A 12,461-nucleotide genomic window follows, 5' to 3' on the forward strand; every position below is an offset into this window, starting at 1 on the left:
ATTAAAAAAATCCAGTTTTGAGCCACTCTGACAATGCGGGAGTCCAAATCCACCAGACAGTTCTGGGTGTGCAGTGCAGAGCAGTTTTCAGATTTGCTTTCTGTTTTGGATTTGGCCAACATGTTTTATTCCAATTCATCCCCAAATAAAACACAGACACTTACGTTCTTTGGCCAAAAAAGAATAAATAAGAATAATGTATACCGAACAATGGCATTTTTGATGATGCAAACTCACAACACGCAAACCGTTCGGTATTCAGCATTCGGACAAATCTTCCAAATTAATTTCAGACAAGAATTTACATTTTGGTGCTTCTCTTACACACAGAACAACTAGCCACCTTAGTCCTCCTGCCTATTGCTGGAGTAAACTCCCAGGAAAAGTTAATCTTCCTAAAAATTGAGGAAAATAACCAAAAGAAAGGCACCTTCTGAACACATTATATCCAACAAGCAAGAAACAGAAACGATGCGATGGTGTAAAAGAGGCTCGATTCATCAACATAAAAAAAAAAACATTTGTTTCCTGGTATTTACTAGTCAGTTTTTGGGCAAATGTTTAGTTTTATTTGGTTTTGTTTTTTCTTAGGCCAAATAAGGCTAAATAGGAAAAAACAGAATGGACTGAGGCGAACTTTTCAATAAATGGAAACCTTAAAAAACTGTTCGGTATTTGGCATTCAGACAACTCTTCCAAATTCATTTCGTTCTGTTTTGAGTTTCGGACAACAGGTTTAATTCCAATTCATCCCCAATTAGAATACAGACATTTGTGTTTTTTGGCTAAATAAGACTAAATAAGAATAATGTATATCAAACAATTGCATTTTTGTTGACAAAGTTTGTAATAAATGGAAACCTTCAAAAACATATTTTTTGGCCATTTGGACAAATCCTTCAAATTCATTCCAATAGTTTTTGGTTTAAGACAAACATTTTCATCACTAGCCACCTTAGTTCTCCTGCCCATTGCCTGCGTAAACTCATAGAAAAAGTTAATCTTCCTTAAAATTGAGGGAAAAAAAGACGTTTTCCCGGGTTTACAATGAAGAAACGGCCAAATCCTAGCTGACGCACCTCCATCATTCTCTTCTTTACATCTTTCTTAATTTCTCTTTTAAAGCTGGGCCAGTTCCCCTCACTTTTCCGCTTTTTTCCTCCCTCACTTCTCGGTTGGAAGTGTGTGACCCGGCCCCGAACGCCGTCTCCAGCGCGGCTTTGAAAGCTCACAGTCATGCGCACAAAGCCGGAGCTCCAATCTTCATTTGGCAAGCGGCGCTGCAGTCAGCCTCTGATCTCGGCAACATCAAAAGGCTGGTTTGTAAGATAAGGTAATGTTTGAAGTCGGCGCAGCAGCATTCCCCAGCGTCCAAGCAAATCCATAAATAAGATATAAGCAACCCCTCCTCGTTCACCCCCCCCTCCTCCTCCTCCCTCATCTAGAAATGAGATTCAGATTTGTGTGCCGGGTCTTTTTAACCGGAATTTAAAAAAAGAAGAAGCTATTCTAATCAAATCTCTCCCCAAACAAATAGAATCGCAGCACCACCAACGCCCACCTCTTCTCTTTTCTCGTCCACGGTGATAAAAGTGAAACAAGGAAGAGAAAAGAGAGCACAATGACCGGCCGGGAGTTAAACGAGGAGATTACGGGACGGAGGAATATGAGGAAGATGAAAGTGAAGAAGAAGTGGAGGAAGATTAGCTTCATTATTATAAGGTTTAAGATTATCTGAGAAGAGAAGCTCACGTTTCTATGCCAGCGTACATTTTTCAGACGGTTTAGATTTAGCTTTATAGAAGGAAATGTTCTAAAACTACGTTTGTACGTGAGTTTTAAGGTTTTAAAACTTCAAAAACTTTAGCCAAATAGTTGGTTAAATCACTACGAGCCGGTTTGCTGAGATTCTGGACAGGGTAGATGAGCAGTTGCCCAGTAGTTGATTAACTAAATCTGGGAGTCCAAATCCACTAGACAGTTCTGGGAGTGCAGTACAGAGCCATTTTTCAGATTGGATTTCTGTATGTCGATATCTGTGACCATGTTTATTGTTTATTATCATTCTTATGTTATTCATAATTTTATTTATTTGTACTTTAGTCAATTATCGCTTTATATGTTTTTATGTTTAACTTTATATAATGTATATGCTTAACTTTGGGAAGGAGAATAATGCAATTTCAATCTCAAATCCCCCAAATCTGTTTCTGAATCAGTTTCTCTGATTTTGCTATTTATAGGTTTATGTTTGAGTAAAATGAACATTGTTGTTTTATTCTATAAACTACAGACAACATTTCTCCCAAATTCCAAATAAAAATATCGTCATTTAGAGCATTTATTTACAGAAAATGAGAAATGGCTGAAATAACAAAAAAAAAGATGCAGAGCTTTCAGACCTCAAATAATGCAAAGAAAACAAGTTCATATTCATAAAGTTTTAAGAGTTCAGAAATAATCAATATTTGGTGGAATAACCCTGGTGGTGGTTTTTAATCACAGTTTTTTTCATGCATCTCTGCATCATGTTCTCCTCCACCAGTCTTACACACTGCTTTTGGATAACTTTATGCTGCTTTACTCCTGGTGCAAAAATTCAAGCAGTTCAGTTTGGTGGTTTGATGGCTTGTGATCATCCATCTTCCTCTTGATTATATTCCAGAGGAATAATAATATAATTTGTTAAATCAAAGAAACTCATCATTTTTTTTAGTGGTCTCTTAATTTTTATAGAGCCGTAGACTTTTCTTTATAGATATTTAGATACTCTGAATGCTCAAATCTGTTATATTAAGTTATATTAGTGATTTGAATTTTGCTGTTCAAACTTTGGTTAATTGATAAAAAGTTGGATTGGGCCACTTTTACCTGCGTTATAAACAATCTCACCTTTACGACAGACACTTTTCTCTGTTATAAATCAATAAAAGAAAGTAAGACATCGTAGGAACGTCTATTTATGAGCTGGTTATGATCTATAACCACTTTCCCACTGCAATTTTTAGCTGATCCCACCGAACAGAAGAGCAACCACCAACCACCAAGCAAAGCAACACGATATTAATCTCTAAAGTTTAATCAGCCCGGGCTTCTCACACTCGGACTCCCACAAGCTGCGTGCCGGCCGGGTCTTTGAGGTGTCAGGCGAACAGAGGCTGGCCTCTTTCATGGGCCGAGCTTTATGGGGATCTCCTATTCACTTGTGCAAGTAATTTTCAAAGCAGCCAGCCACCCTCTTATCCCCCTAAGCTCGCCTTGCCTAACAATGGGCTGAAAGCGATTCGGTTAAGCCTTTCATCCACCATGCACTTTATTCCTCACTCCCTGCACTTAACTATGCACTCGCACAATTGGCTCCACCACTAACACACACAGGGGGGTGGGGGACTTTGGGGAGGGGTAGGGTCTTTGGGCCAGGCCGGGACTGCTTTTAGTTGGGGAGTGTATTTGTATGTGTGTGCATGCAGTGCTGGAGGGGGTGGAGTTAAGAGTTCAAAGGGTAGAGGTGAGTAATGGTGGCTCTGGTGTGGATGCTTTGGAAAGGAAGGATATGGTAGGATATGGACGCTTTAGTAAGTAGATTCTTGCATGCAAGCCTTTGGCATGGATACTTTGATGAGGAAGCTTTAATAAGTAGGCTCTGGTATTGGTGCTTTGGTGAGGAGACTTTGGTGTCATTGCACTGGTAAGGAAGGCTCTGATGATGATGAATGATGAAGTTCAACTTATATAGCGCCTTTCCAGAAACCCAATGACGCTTTACAATTTAAATGAATTACGCAAAACCATTCACACTCAGCACTTATCCACACACCGGTGAGAAGTGACAGCCAATAGCGCACAGCATACTCTCAACCGGAAACCACCATTCACCTGGAGGACTGCATCCATCTGGCCAATTTAAAATATCCAATTTACCAGATCAGTTTTAGCGTATTCAATTTAGAGAAAAAATTGTTTTGGACAATTTAGTAAGTAGGCTCTTGCGGAAAACTTTTGTAAGGAAGGCTACGTTGTAGAAGCTATGGTAAGGAAGGCTCTGGTGAGGAAGTTTTAATAAGTAGGCTCTGGCATTGATGCTTTGGTGAGGAGACTCTGACTTATACGCAGAAAAGCTCTGTCTTAGACAATTTGGGAATTAAAGCTTTGGCATGAATGCTTTAGTAAAGAAGGCTCTAGTGTAGACACTTTAGTATGAAGGCTCTGGCATTGAGGCTTTGGTGAGGAGATTTTGGTGACACTGCATTGGTAAGGAAGGTTCTGGTGTAGATGCATTGGTAAGGAAGAATTTGGTTTGGACACTTTATTAAGTAGACTCTTCCATGTAAGCTTTGGTGAGAAGCCTTTGGCATTTGACACCTTGATGAGGAAACTCTGGTATCAATATTTTGCTTTGTTGAGGAGACTATGATATAAATGCTTTAGTGAGGAGATTCTGGCTTAGACGCTTTGGAAAGGAAGTTTTGGGTATGGATGCTTTAGTAAGTAGATTCTTGCATGTAAACTTTGGCATGGATACTTAGATAACAAAAGCTCTGGTGTAGAAGCTTTGGTAAGGAAGAATTTGGTTTAGACGCTTTAGAAAGTAGACTCTTGTGTGTAAACTTTGGTGAGAAGCTCTCGGCATTGATGCTTTGGTAAGAAAGACTCTTGCGTTGATGCTTTGGTAAGGAATGATTTGGTTTGGACGCTTGGTAAGTAGACACTTGTGTGAAAACTTTGGTGAGAAGCCTTCGGCATTGGTGCTTTGGTGAGGATACTCTGGCTAAACACTTTGGAAAGGATGCTTATGCTTTGGTAAGAAGACTATGGTGCGGACACTTTGTTAAGGAAGGCTCCTGTGTTAATGCTTTGGTGAGTGGACACTTTCAGTGAGGAGACTATGGCTTAGATGCTTTGGAAAGGAAGGCTCTGGCGTAGATGCTTTATTAAGAAAGGCTATGGAGTCATTGCTTTGGTAAGAAAAGTTAGGAGTCAATGCCTTGGTAAGGAGACTATAGTGTGGATGCTTTGGTAATAAAGGCCCTAGTGTAGACGCTTTGGTAAGGAAGGCTCTGGCGTCAATGCTATGGTGTGGACGATTTGGAAAGAAAGGATTTGGTTTGGATACTTTATTAAGTAGACTCTTATGTGTGAGCTTTGTTGAGAAGCCTTTGGCATGCACAGTTTCGTGAGGAGACTATGGTTTGGTTGATTTGGTAAGGAAGGCTCGAGAGGATGCTTTGGTACGGAAGGCTCTTGCAGTGATGCTTTAGTATGGAGACTATAGTATGGATGCTTTGGCAAGGAGATTAGGAAGGGGCTTGAGCTGATGCTTTGGTAAGGAGACTATGGTGTAGATGCATTGGTAAGAAAGGCTCTGGTGTCAATGCTTTGGTATAAAAAAGGCTCCTGTATTAATGCTTTGATAAGGAGACTATGGTGTGGATGCTTTCATAAAAAAGGCTCTGGCATTAATGCCTCGTTTTGGATGCTTTGGTAAGAAAGTTTTTTTTTTATAAGAAAAGCTCTGGTAAAGAGGAGGATGGCCCAATCCCAGCTCCCAGCAGATCGCCAGTCCCAGGTGGTGTACTCCTACACTGCAGAAACTTCAGGTCTCTTGCCCATACCAGGTCCACACCAGCAGACACTGGATCCCCCAGTGCCAAGACCCAGCAGAGGCAGATCAAAAAGCAGCCCGAGCCATGTGAGCCCGGCTTCCTTTCATTTACTGCCAGCTAGCTCGCCTCAATGAGCGTCTTACGGTCCACATGGCCAGCTTCCCCCGTTTCCCTTTCAAGCTACGGGACAATAGGGATGGGCAGGGATAATAAATAATGATGGCCACTAGTTTAAGCAAAGTCCAAACAAAAGGGGTCCTTTTTTTGAAAAGGGAAAAAACTTCCACTAAGCTGAATGCAGCCGGAAGGAGGTGAAAGAATGGGGCATTTTAGCATTTACGAATTTCCACATTTTCTTTGGCCAAGTGTGCAAGTTTGCAGACATTAGCATTTAACGTTTAGCATTGCGAAGGATGCAGCAACACAACGACACAAAACACAGTCCTTCCCAAAAGTAGAAACGCCAATCGCAGTCGCAACACACAACAGCACACAACAGTACACAACAGTACACAACAGTACACGGTACAACAACACATCCAAGACTCCGCACATTCCTATTAATAACATCTAAAGAGCCGGCTGCCAAGCGGGTCGGCGTTATCTCTCGTTACCAGCTTCAAACAATGAATCACCGAAAAAACGCGCAGAGAGAGATAAAAAGAGAGAGAGAGAGAGCGAGAGAGTGAGTGAGGCTGAGAACGAAAAGCTTTCAAAGCCTTTCAACATCTGCTAACAGCCCAAGAAAAATATTTTAACCTTTGCCCACCATCTGAGCGCTGTGCGGGGAAGCACACCGGAGGGAGTTGGGAGCAGGCGGCGGCGGCGGCGCCTTTCTTCCAGTGGCGGATGGAGGAGAAACTTTGAGATAGGCAGAAGGGAAAGCGAAAAAGAGAGAGAGCGAGAGAGATATGCGAATGGAGTGACTGAGAGAAAGATAGAGAAAGAAAGACAGAGACAGAAAGAGACAGAGGTGTACCAAACAACTGAAACAACAGCAAACAGAAAGAACAAAAAGCAGACTTACACACTGCTGTCAGTCACGGACATGGAGTCGTCCGTCAGGGCATCGCTGGAGATCTCGCTGTCGTTGGCACTGGTGGCGGGGGCGAAGCTGCAGCCGGAGGCCACATGGTACGGGTTGGATGAATCGCCACGTCTGTACGACCTGGAAAGACATGAAAAGAATGTTTACGAACAAGAAAATTAATGCAAAGTTGTGTGCAACTACCAAATCGTGGATGAAATTGTGGAGGAAAACAAGCAGAATTGGGGAAATTAACTTAAATGTATAGATTTATTGTCTTTTTGTCTTTTTATAGTCTTTTTGCAGTTGAGAGATGCCAGACAGGACAAGAATTTGTCCACTGAATGAAGACTAAACTCTCTTTGCCGCCCTGATAATCTGGAAGTCCACGACATATCTGGGAGTACAAATCCAATAGACAGTTCTAAGCTCTGGGAGAGCAGCAGATTTGATTTGTGTAGGGTGTATACAGAGAATATGGTATTAAAGCAGAGTATACGGTACTACTGAACCTGCTGGAGGCTCTTAAACGTTGATACATCATTATTTTCAATGCCCCTTTGAATTGAGTTTGAAAACGATATTCAGACTTTTGCACTTTGTCATTTTTGTCTTTTCCTCATGCAAAATCCAGAAAAACACATAAAATAAGTCAACACACTGTAGAATTTAGGATGAGTAGTTGCCCAGTTGTTAAATGAAGGCTTAACTCTCTTTGCTACCCTGACAATCTGGGAGTCTAAATGCACCAGACAGTTCTAGAAAAGCAATGCAGAGCCATTTGTCAGATTTGATTTCTGTTTTGCATTCAGAATTTTAGAATGTCTAAAGCAATATTTATTTGAAAGATTGTGTGTCAGTATAGGAAATATTGCTGGACATGCCAAAGGCTATTACAACTTGATTCGCCCTTGTTTTAAACCTTTCCAACATCAATATTTCAACTTTTCCACCTCGTCCTAGTGTAATAAATATTTTGGTGATATTTGTGTCAAACTTTTTAATGTGCAAAAGCCCAGAAAAACACATAAAACTAGTCAACACACTGTAGAACTTAAACTGTCCTTGCTACCCTAACAATCTGAGAGTCCAAATCCACCAGACAGTTCTGAAAGTGCAGTGCAGAGCTAGTTTTCAACGTCCTTTTTAAAATCCCTCTTTAAATATTCCAACTTTTCCACCTTGTCCTAGTGAAATAAATGTTTTTGTGAGATTTGTGTCAAAGTTAAGACCTTTTCCACACTTTTTGTATGCACAACAGCCCAGAAAACACATAAAGGAGTTAAATAAAGGCTAAAATCTCTTTACCACCCTGACAATCTGGGAGTCCACCACATATGTGGGAGGCCAAATCCACCAGACAGTTCCAAATCTCAGTCAGCTCTTAATATTCCACCTTTTCCACCTTGTCCTAGTGAAATAAACATTTTTGAGATATCTGTGTCAAAGTTTTGACCTTTTCCACATTTTCTATGTGCAAAAATACCTTAAAAACACATAAAACAAGTCATTCTCCTGTACTCGTCTGTAGGCGTAAAAAGAGAACAGGCACTTTACTAGAGCCTAAAGCCAGGGCTGGTTTCGGGGGCCCTGAAGAATGTGTCACAGTTGCCTGCCTCGGTGGGGCTTTCGCTGCCTCTTTCATGTCCCCTCCCCCCGGGGCTGCTGGGAGACGGGTGAGGGGGGTATGGTGTGTGGTGTGCAGTACAGCTGTGTGTTTTACCCGCATTACTTCCCCTCAGAACAGCATATCAGGGGCCTTTTGTTGGGGGTTAGTCCTAGAAGCTGCCTGATTGCCTTTGCCCAACTTCTTTGGAAGAATTCAGGCTCTTTTCCTTCAAACTTTCTTCAACTTTCTTGTTAAAATTGCTATAAATCTCTGAAATGTTTTAAATGTTTCTATTCCAGAGTCCCACCTACCTAACAAGTCTACAAGTCATCAATCTCCACTGACTTCAGGGTCAATAACTTGAATTTATATGCCTAAATTTTTATTTCCCCATTGGCTTCTTGCATGGTTCAACATCAGTGTGTAGTCATTTCCTCCAGAAATCCATTCATTTAAACTAATATTAACATTAAACTGTTATTGCCTGGCCTTATACATGCATTAATGCAGAAAATGATGAGTTTCTTTGATTTTACCAAATAAAAAAACCTCTGGAATATAATCAAGAGGAAGATGGATGATTAAAAGCCATCAAACCACCAAACTGAACTGCTCGAATTTTTGCACCAGGAGTAAAGCAGCATAAAGTTATCCAGCAAAAGCAGTGTGTAAGACTGGTGGAGGAGAACATTTCATGCCAGTATGCATATAAACTGTGATAAAAAAAAAACAAGGTTATTCCACCAAATATTGATTTCTCTACTCTTTGAGGTCCGAAAACTCTGCATTTTTTCTTATTCCTGCCATTTTTCATTTTCTGCAAATATATGCTCAAAATGACAATATTTTTATATTCTTATTTGGAATTGGGGAAAAAAATAACGTAGAACCACTGTTTGTTATAAAATTCATGTTCATGAGTTAAAAAAGGATGTCATACCACTTTAAAAGATGTTTTTTTTATTATTTTTTATTTTTATTTTAAGATATTCTGATTGATTGGAAGAGGTGACACATTTAGGTTGGCTTCAGTTCCAATTGCTTTTTTTTTATGTATAATAAGGTAATATATAACCAAAAAATTAGCTCTATCAAAAAGTTATGTATAAGGCAAAGAGATAAAGGGATAAAAGAGCTAGAAATTATAGAATTAAAGATATTTGCGAAAGAAAAAGAGGTAAAAAGAAAGCGAGACAGAGCAAGAGAGAGAGAGAGATCTAAGGAAAGCTGGATTCAGAGAGAAAAAGAACATGAGAGAGTGGAAAGAGAGGAGGGAGAGAGGGGGAGAGGGAAGGAGGGATGGGGGAGGGAGGTGGAGGAGGCCTCCTTTATGAGAATGCCTACTGGCAGGAGGGCAGCGAGAGCCGAACAGCGAGCTCAAACCTGACCTTTGGAGGCTCTCGCGCAGAGTCAGGTATTTAGCACAGCTGGGCTCGCATTCTTCCCCTTCCTCCAGCCCTCATTCATCCTTTCTTCCTTCATTTCTTTCATGAGGAACCCCCTCCCCTTCACCTCCACCACCTCCTCCCTCCCTTTCTCTTCTTCTTCTACTTCTCTTCTTTATTTACACTTAGAAATTATATGAGATAATTCCACTCTTTTCCTATCTTACAATCTGGGAGTCCAAATGCAGCAGACAGTTCTGAAAGTCCTTTTTAACATCCCCCTTTCAATATTTCAACTTTTCCACCTTGTTCTTGTTTAATAAAAATAAAGTCTCTCTATGAGAAGAAAAGGTTTTTTTTTTTTGTTCCCCCTCTCTTTTTTTGGCAGGAAGAATAGATGAAAGAAAAAGAAAGAAAACGAGAAGAAAAGAAAAGTTGGGAAATCAGAAACAGGAGAGAGAGAGAGAGAGGGTGGGAATAGAAAAGGAAATGGTTGAGAGAGATGTTGAGAAAAAGAAAGAAAGGAAAAAGAGAGAATTAAAGAGTGAAAGAGTTAAAGAGAGAGAGAGAGAGAGAGAGAGAGAGAGAGAGCAAGAAATGAGTTCCACATGCTGTTCGAGATGAAGAAGACGGATGAGATACTAAGCAAGTAGAAAAAGGGAAAGAAAGAGAAAGAGTGAGAGAGATTAAGAGAGAAAGAGAGAAGTTCGTAGCTACACATAGTTTTTTTATTGTATTTAAATCTAATACTCATTTTTAAAAATAATGCAAAGAAGACAAGTTCATAAAGTTCATAAAGTTTTAAGAGTTCAGAAATAATCAATATTTGGTGGAATAATCCTGGTTTTTAATCACAGTTTTTTTTTTCATGCATCTTGGCATCATGTTCTCCTCCACCAGTCTTACACACTGCTTTTGGATAACTTTATGCTGCTTTACTCCTGGTGTAAAAATTCAAGCAGTTCAGTTTGTGATCATCCATCTTCCTCTTGATTATATTCCAAAGGGTTTCAATTTGATAAAATCAAAGAAAATCATCATTTTTAAGTGGCAAAAAGTGGTCTCTTAAAATGAGAATATTGTCTATCACAATTATTAATTCTAAGACAGTAAGACAATCATCCCAAAGAATTGGTCCCAACAAGGTCCTTCTTTGTGCTATAAAACATTTTATCCATTGTGTCCAACTCTAATTCTAAGTTAATTCTAATTCTACAACCCCCCCCCCCCCCCCCCCCCCCCAAAAAAATAGGTCCAGGTGAAAACACCTTCTGACACCTTCTTTTGAAGGACCCCCACCCTCCCCTGGGGCTATTAAGAGTTAAGCTCAGGTAAACATTTGTCTGGCACCACACCTTCCTCACAGCTGCCCTCATTTACAATGCTAAAGGTCTGATCTGTCAAAGAGTGAAATCAGACTTTGCACAGTTGGCTTATCAGTTCTGATGATCGGAAAAAAGTTGAAAGTGAGCGCTGCCTGATAAACAGCGGATGTGAACTTTAAATAAGCCTCCAATCTTTTATAACTAACTAAAATAGTCACTAGAAAGTGATCTGACAAGAGAAATGCATCAAACAAGGTGGTAATGATGGTGACCTGCGACTTCTGGCTAGAATTGTCCATGCAAAGCTAAAGATACCACATGCATATCCTACTTCTAAGTCATTATAGCATTATTTAGTGTAGAAGCCAATGGGAAAAAAGACAATGCTATCTATTAAATCTCATAAATCTTCTATAACCAACAAAGCAATCAAGCTTTGTTATTTATTGGTGATCCACAAAGTGCCTGAAGCCACGTTTTTAGAAGATTCGGGATCCTAAATCTAAAATCTATCCAGCATTTTTAAAGTAGCCAGCAGAGGGCCGTGTCTCCAGCTCATCAACCCCCCCCCCCTCCTTCTCCATTCAATTCTTTCCCAAGTAATGCAAGCCAGGTGGGTGCAAAAGTGCCTGAACTTGTGGAGCAGGAGCCGTATCATCTCCTATATCACCCCCTATATCACCCCCAGCCTCACGACTACATGTAATAACTCATGAGTAATGCATGAAAAACACACCATACCACCATACTGGTGTTAAACCAACTAGGTTTGGGTTTACTGAGAAAATGTATAAATTAAAACGCTTGGAGATAAAAAAAAATCAACTAGGCCATTAGATTCCTTTAGAAATTCTGCAGATACAACACAAGAGAAACCATAAATAATCGACCCAATCACTAAACTCAATGAGTAACATTAGTTTTGACCATCTGTCAGATGATCCCAGAGTAGGCGGCTCTACTCTACATTACTACATTACTCTAATCTTAAACCATCACCATCAAAAAACATCAATATGCTTTTGTTTCCCCCCAAAGAACAAGCATCACAAGTGCATCAAATGTGCACTACTTCTCAAGACTTAAGTGAGCTTCCTTCAAGCTGATCACCCCAATGGAACCAATGGGAGATGGGTAGCAGGCTCACTTACACAGTTTACACTCTTTAACTTATTTTGTGTCTCCAACAGTGCCCAAACACAAAAGATTACATATAAATGCTTACTAAAGTACTTACAGTACTTTCCTCGATTAAACAACATCTAGACATTAAAATGCCTTTAAGACCAACTGTAGATTGGGTAGATTGATTGAATTTAGATCACTCCTCAACTCAAAGAATCAATGAAAAGTCACATATTTTTTGAGTTTTAGCTTCATGGCTAGATGCAATAACTCAGGGGTAATGCATGAAAAAAACACCATACCATCATACCACAAAAGATTACATAATTACTCACTAAAGTACAGTACTTTCCACGATTAAACAACATCTAGACATTTAAATGCCTT

The 12,461-nt window shown here is 40.0% G+C and overlaps 1 protein-coding gene across 6 annotated transcripts in view; it reads right to left on the reverse strand.

Moving 5' to 3' along the window:
- axin2 (axin 2 (conductin, axil)) overlaps positions 1-12,461 on the reverse strand; it is a 39,007-nt gene that overhangs the window by 20,195 nt on the left and 6,351 nt on the right. For all 6 annotated transcript variants that reach the window (XR_007427269.1, XR_007427267.1, XR_007427268.1 and 3 more), the window contains exon 3: positions 6,631-6,771. Coding sequence is in view for 2 of the 6 variants with exons in the window: in XM_022671413.2 (XP_022527134.2) it covers positions 6,631-6,771 (141 nt within the window). In the remaining 4 variants the exon portion in view is untranslated. The remainder of the gene's footprint in view (positions 1-6,630; positions 6,772-12,461) is intronic.

This window comes from Astyanax mexicanus, chromosome 19 (assembly GCF_023375975.1).
Source record: "Astyanax mexicanus isolate ESR-SI-001 chromosome 19, AstMex3_surface, whole genome shotgun sequence".
NCBI classification, from domain to species: domain Eukaryota; kingdom Metazoa; phylum Chordata; class Actinopteri; order Characiformes; family Acestrorhamphidae; genus Astyanax; species Astyanax mexicanus.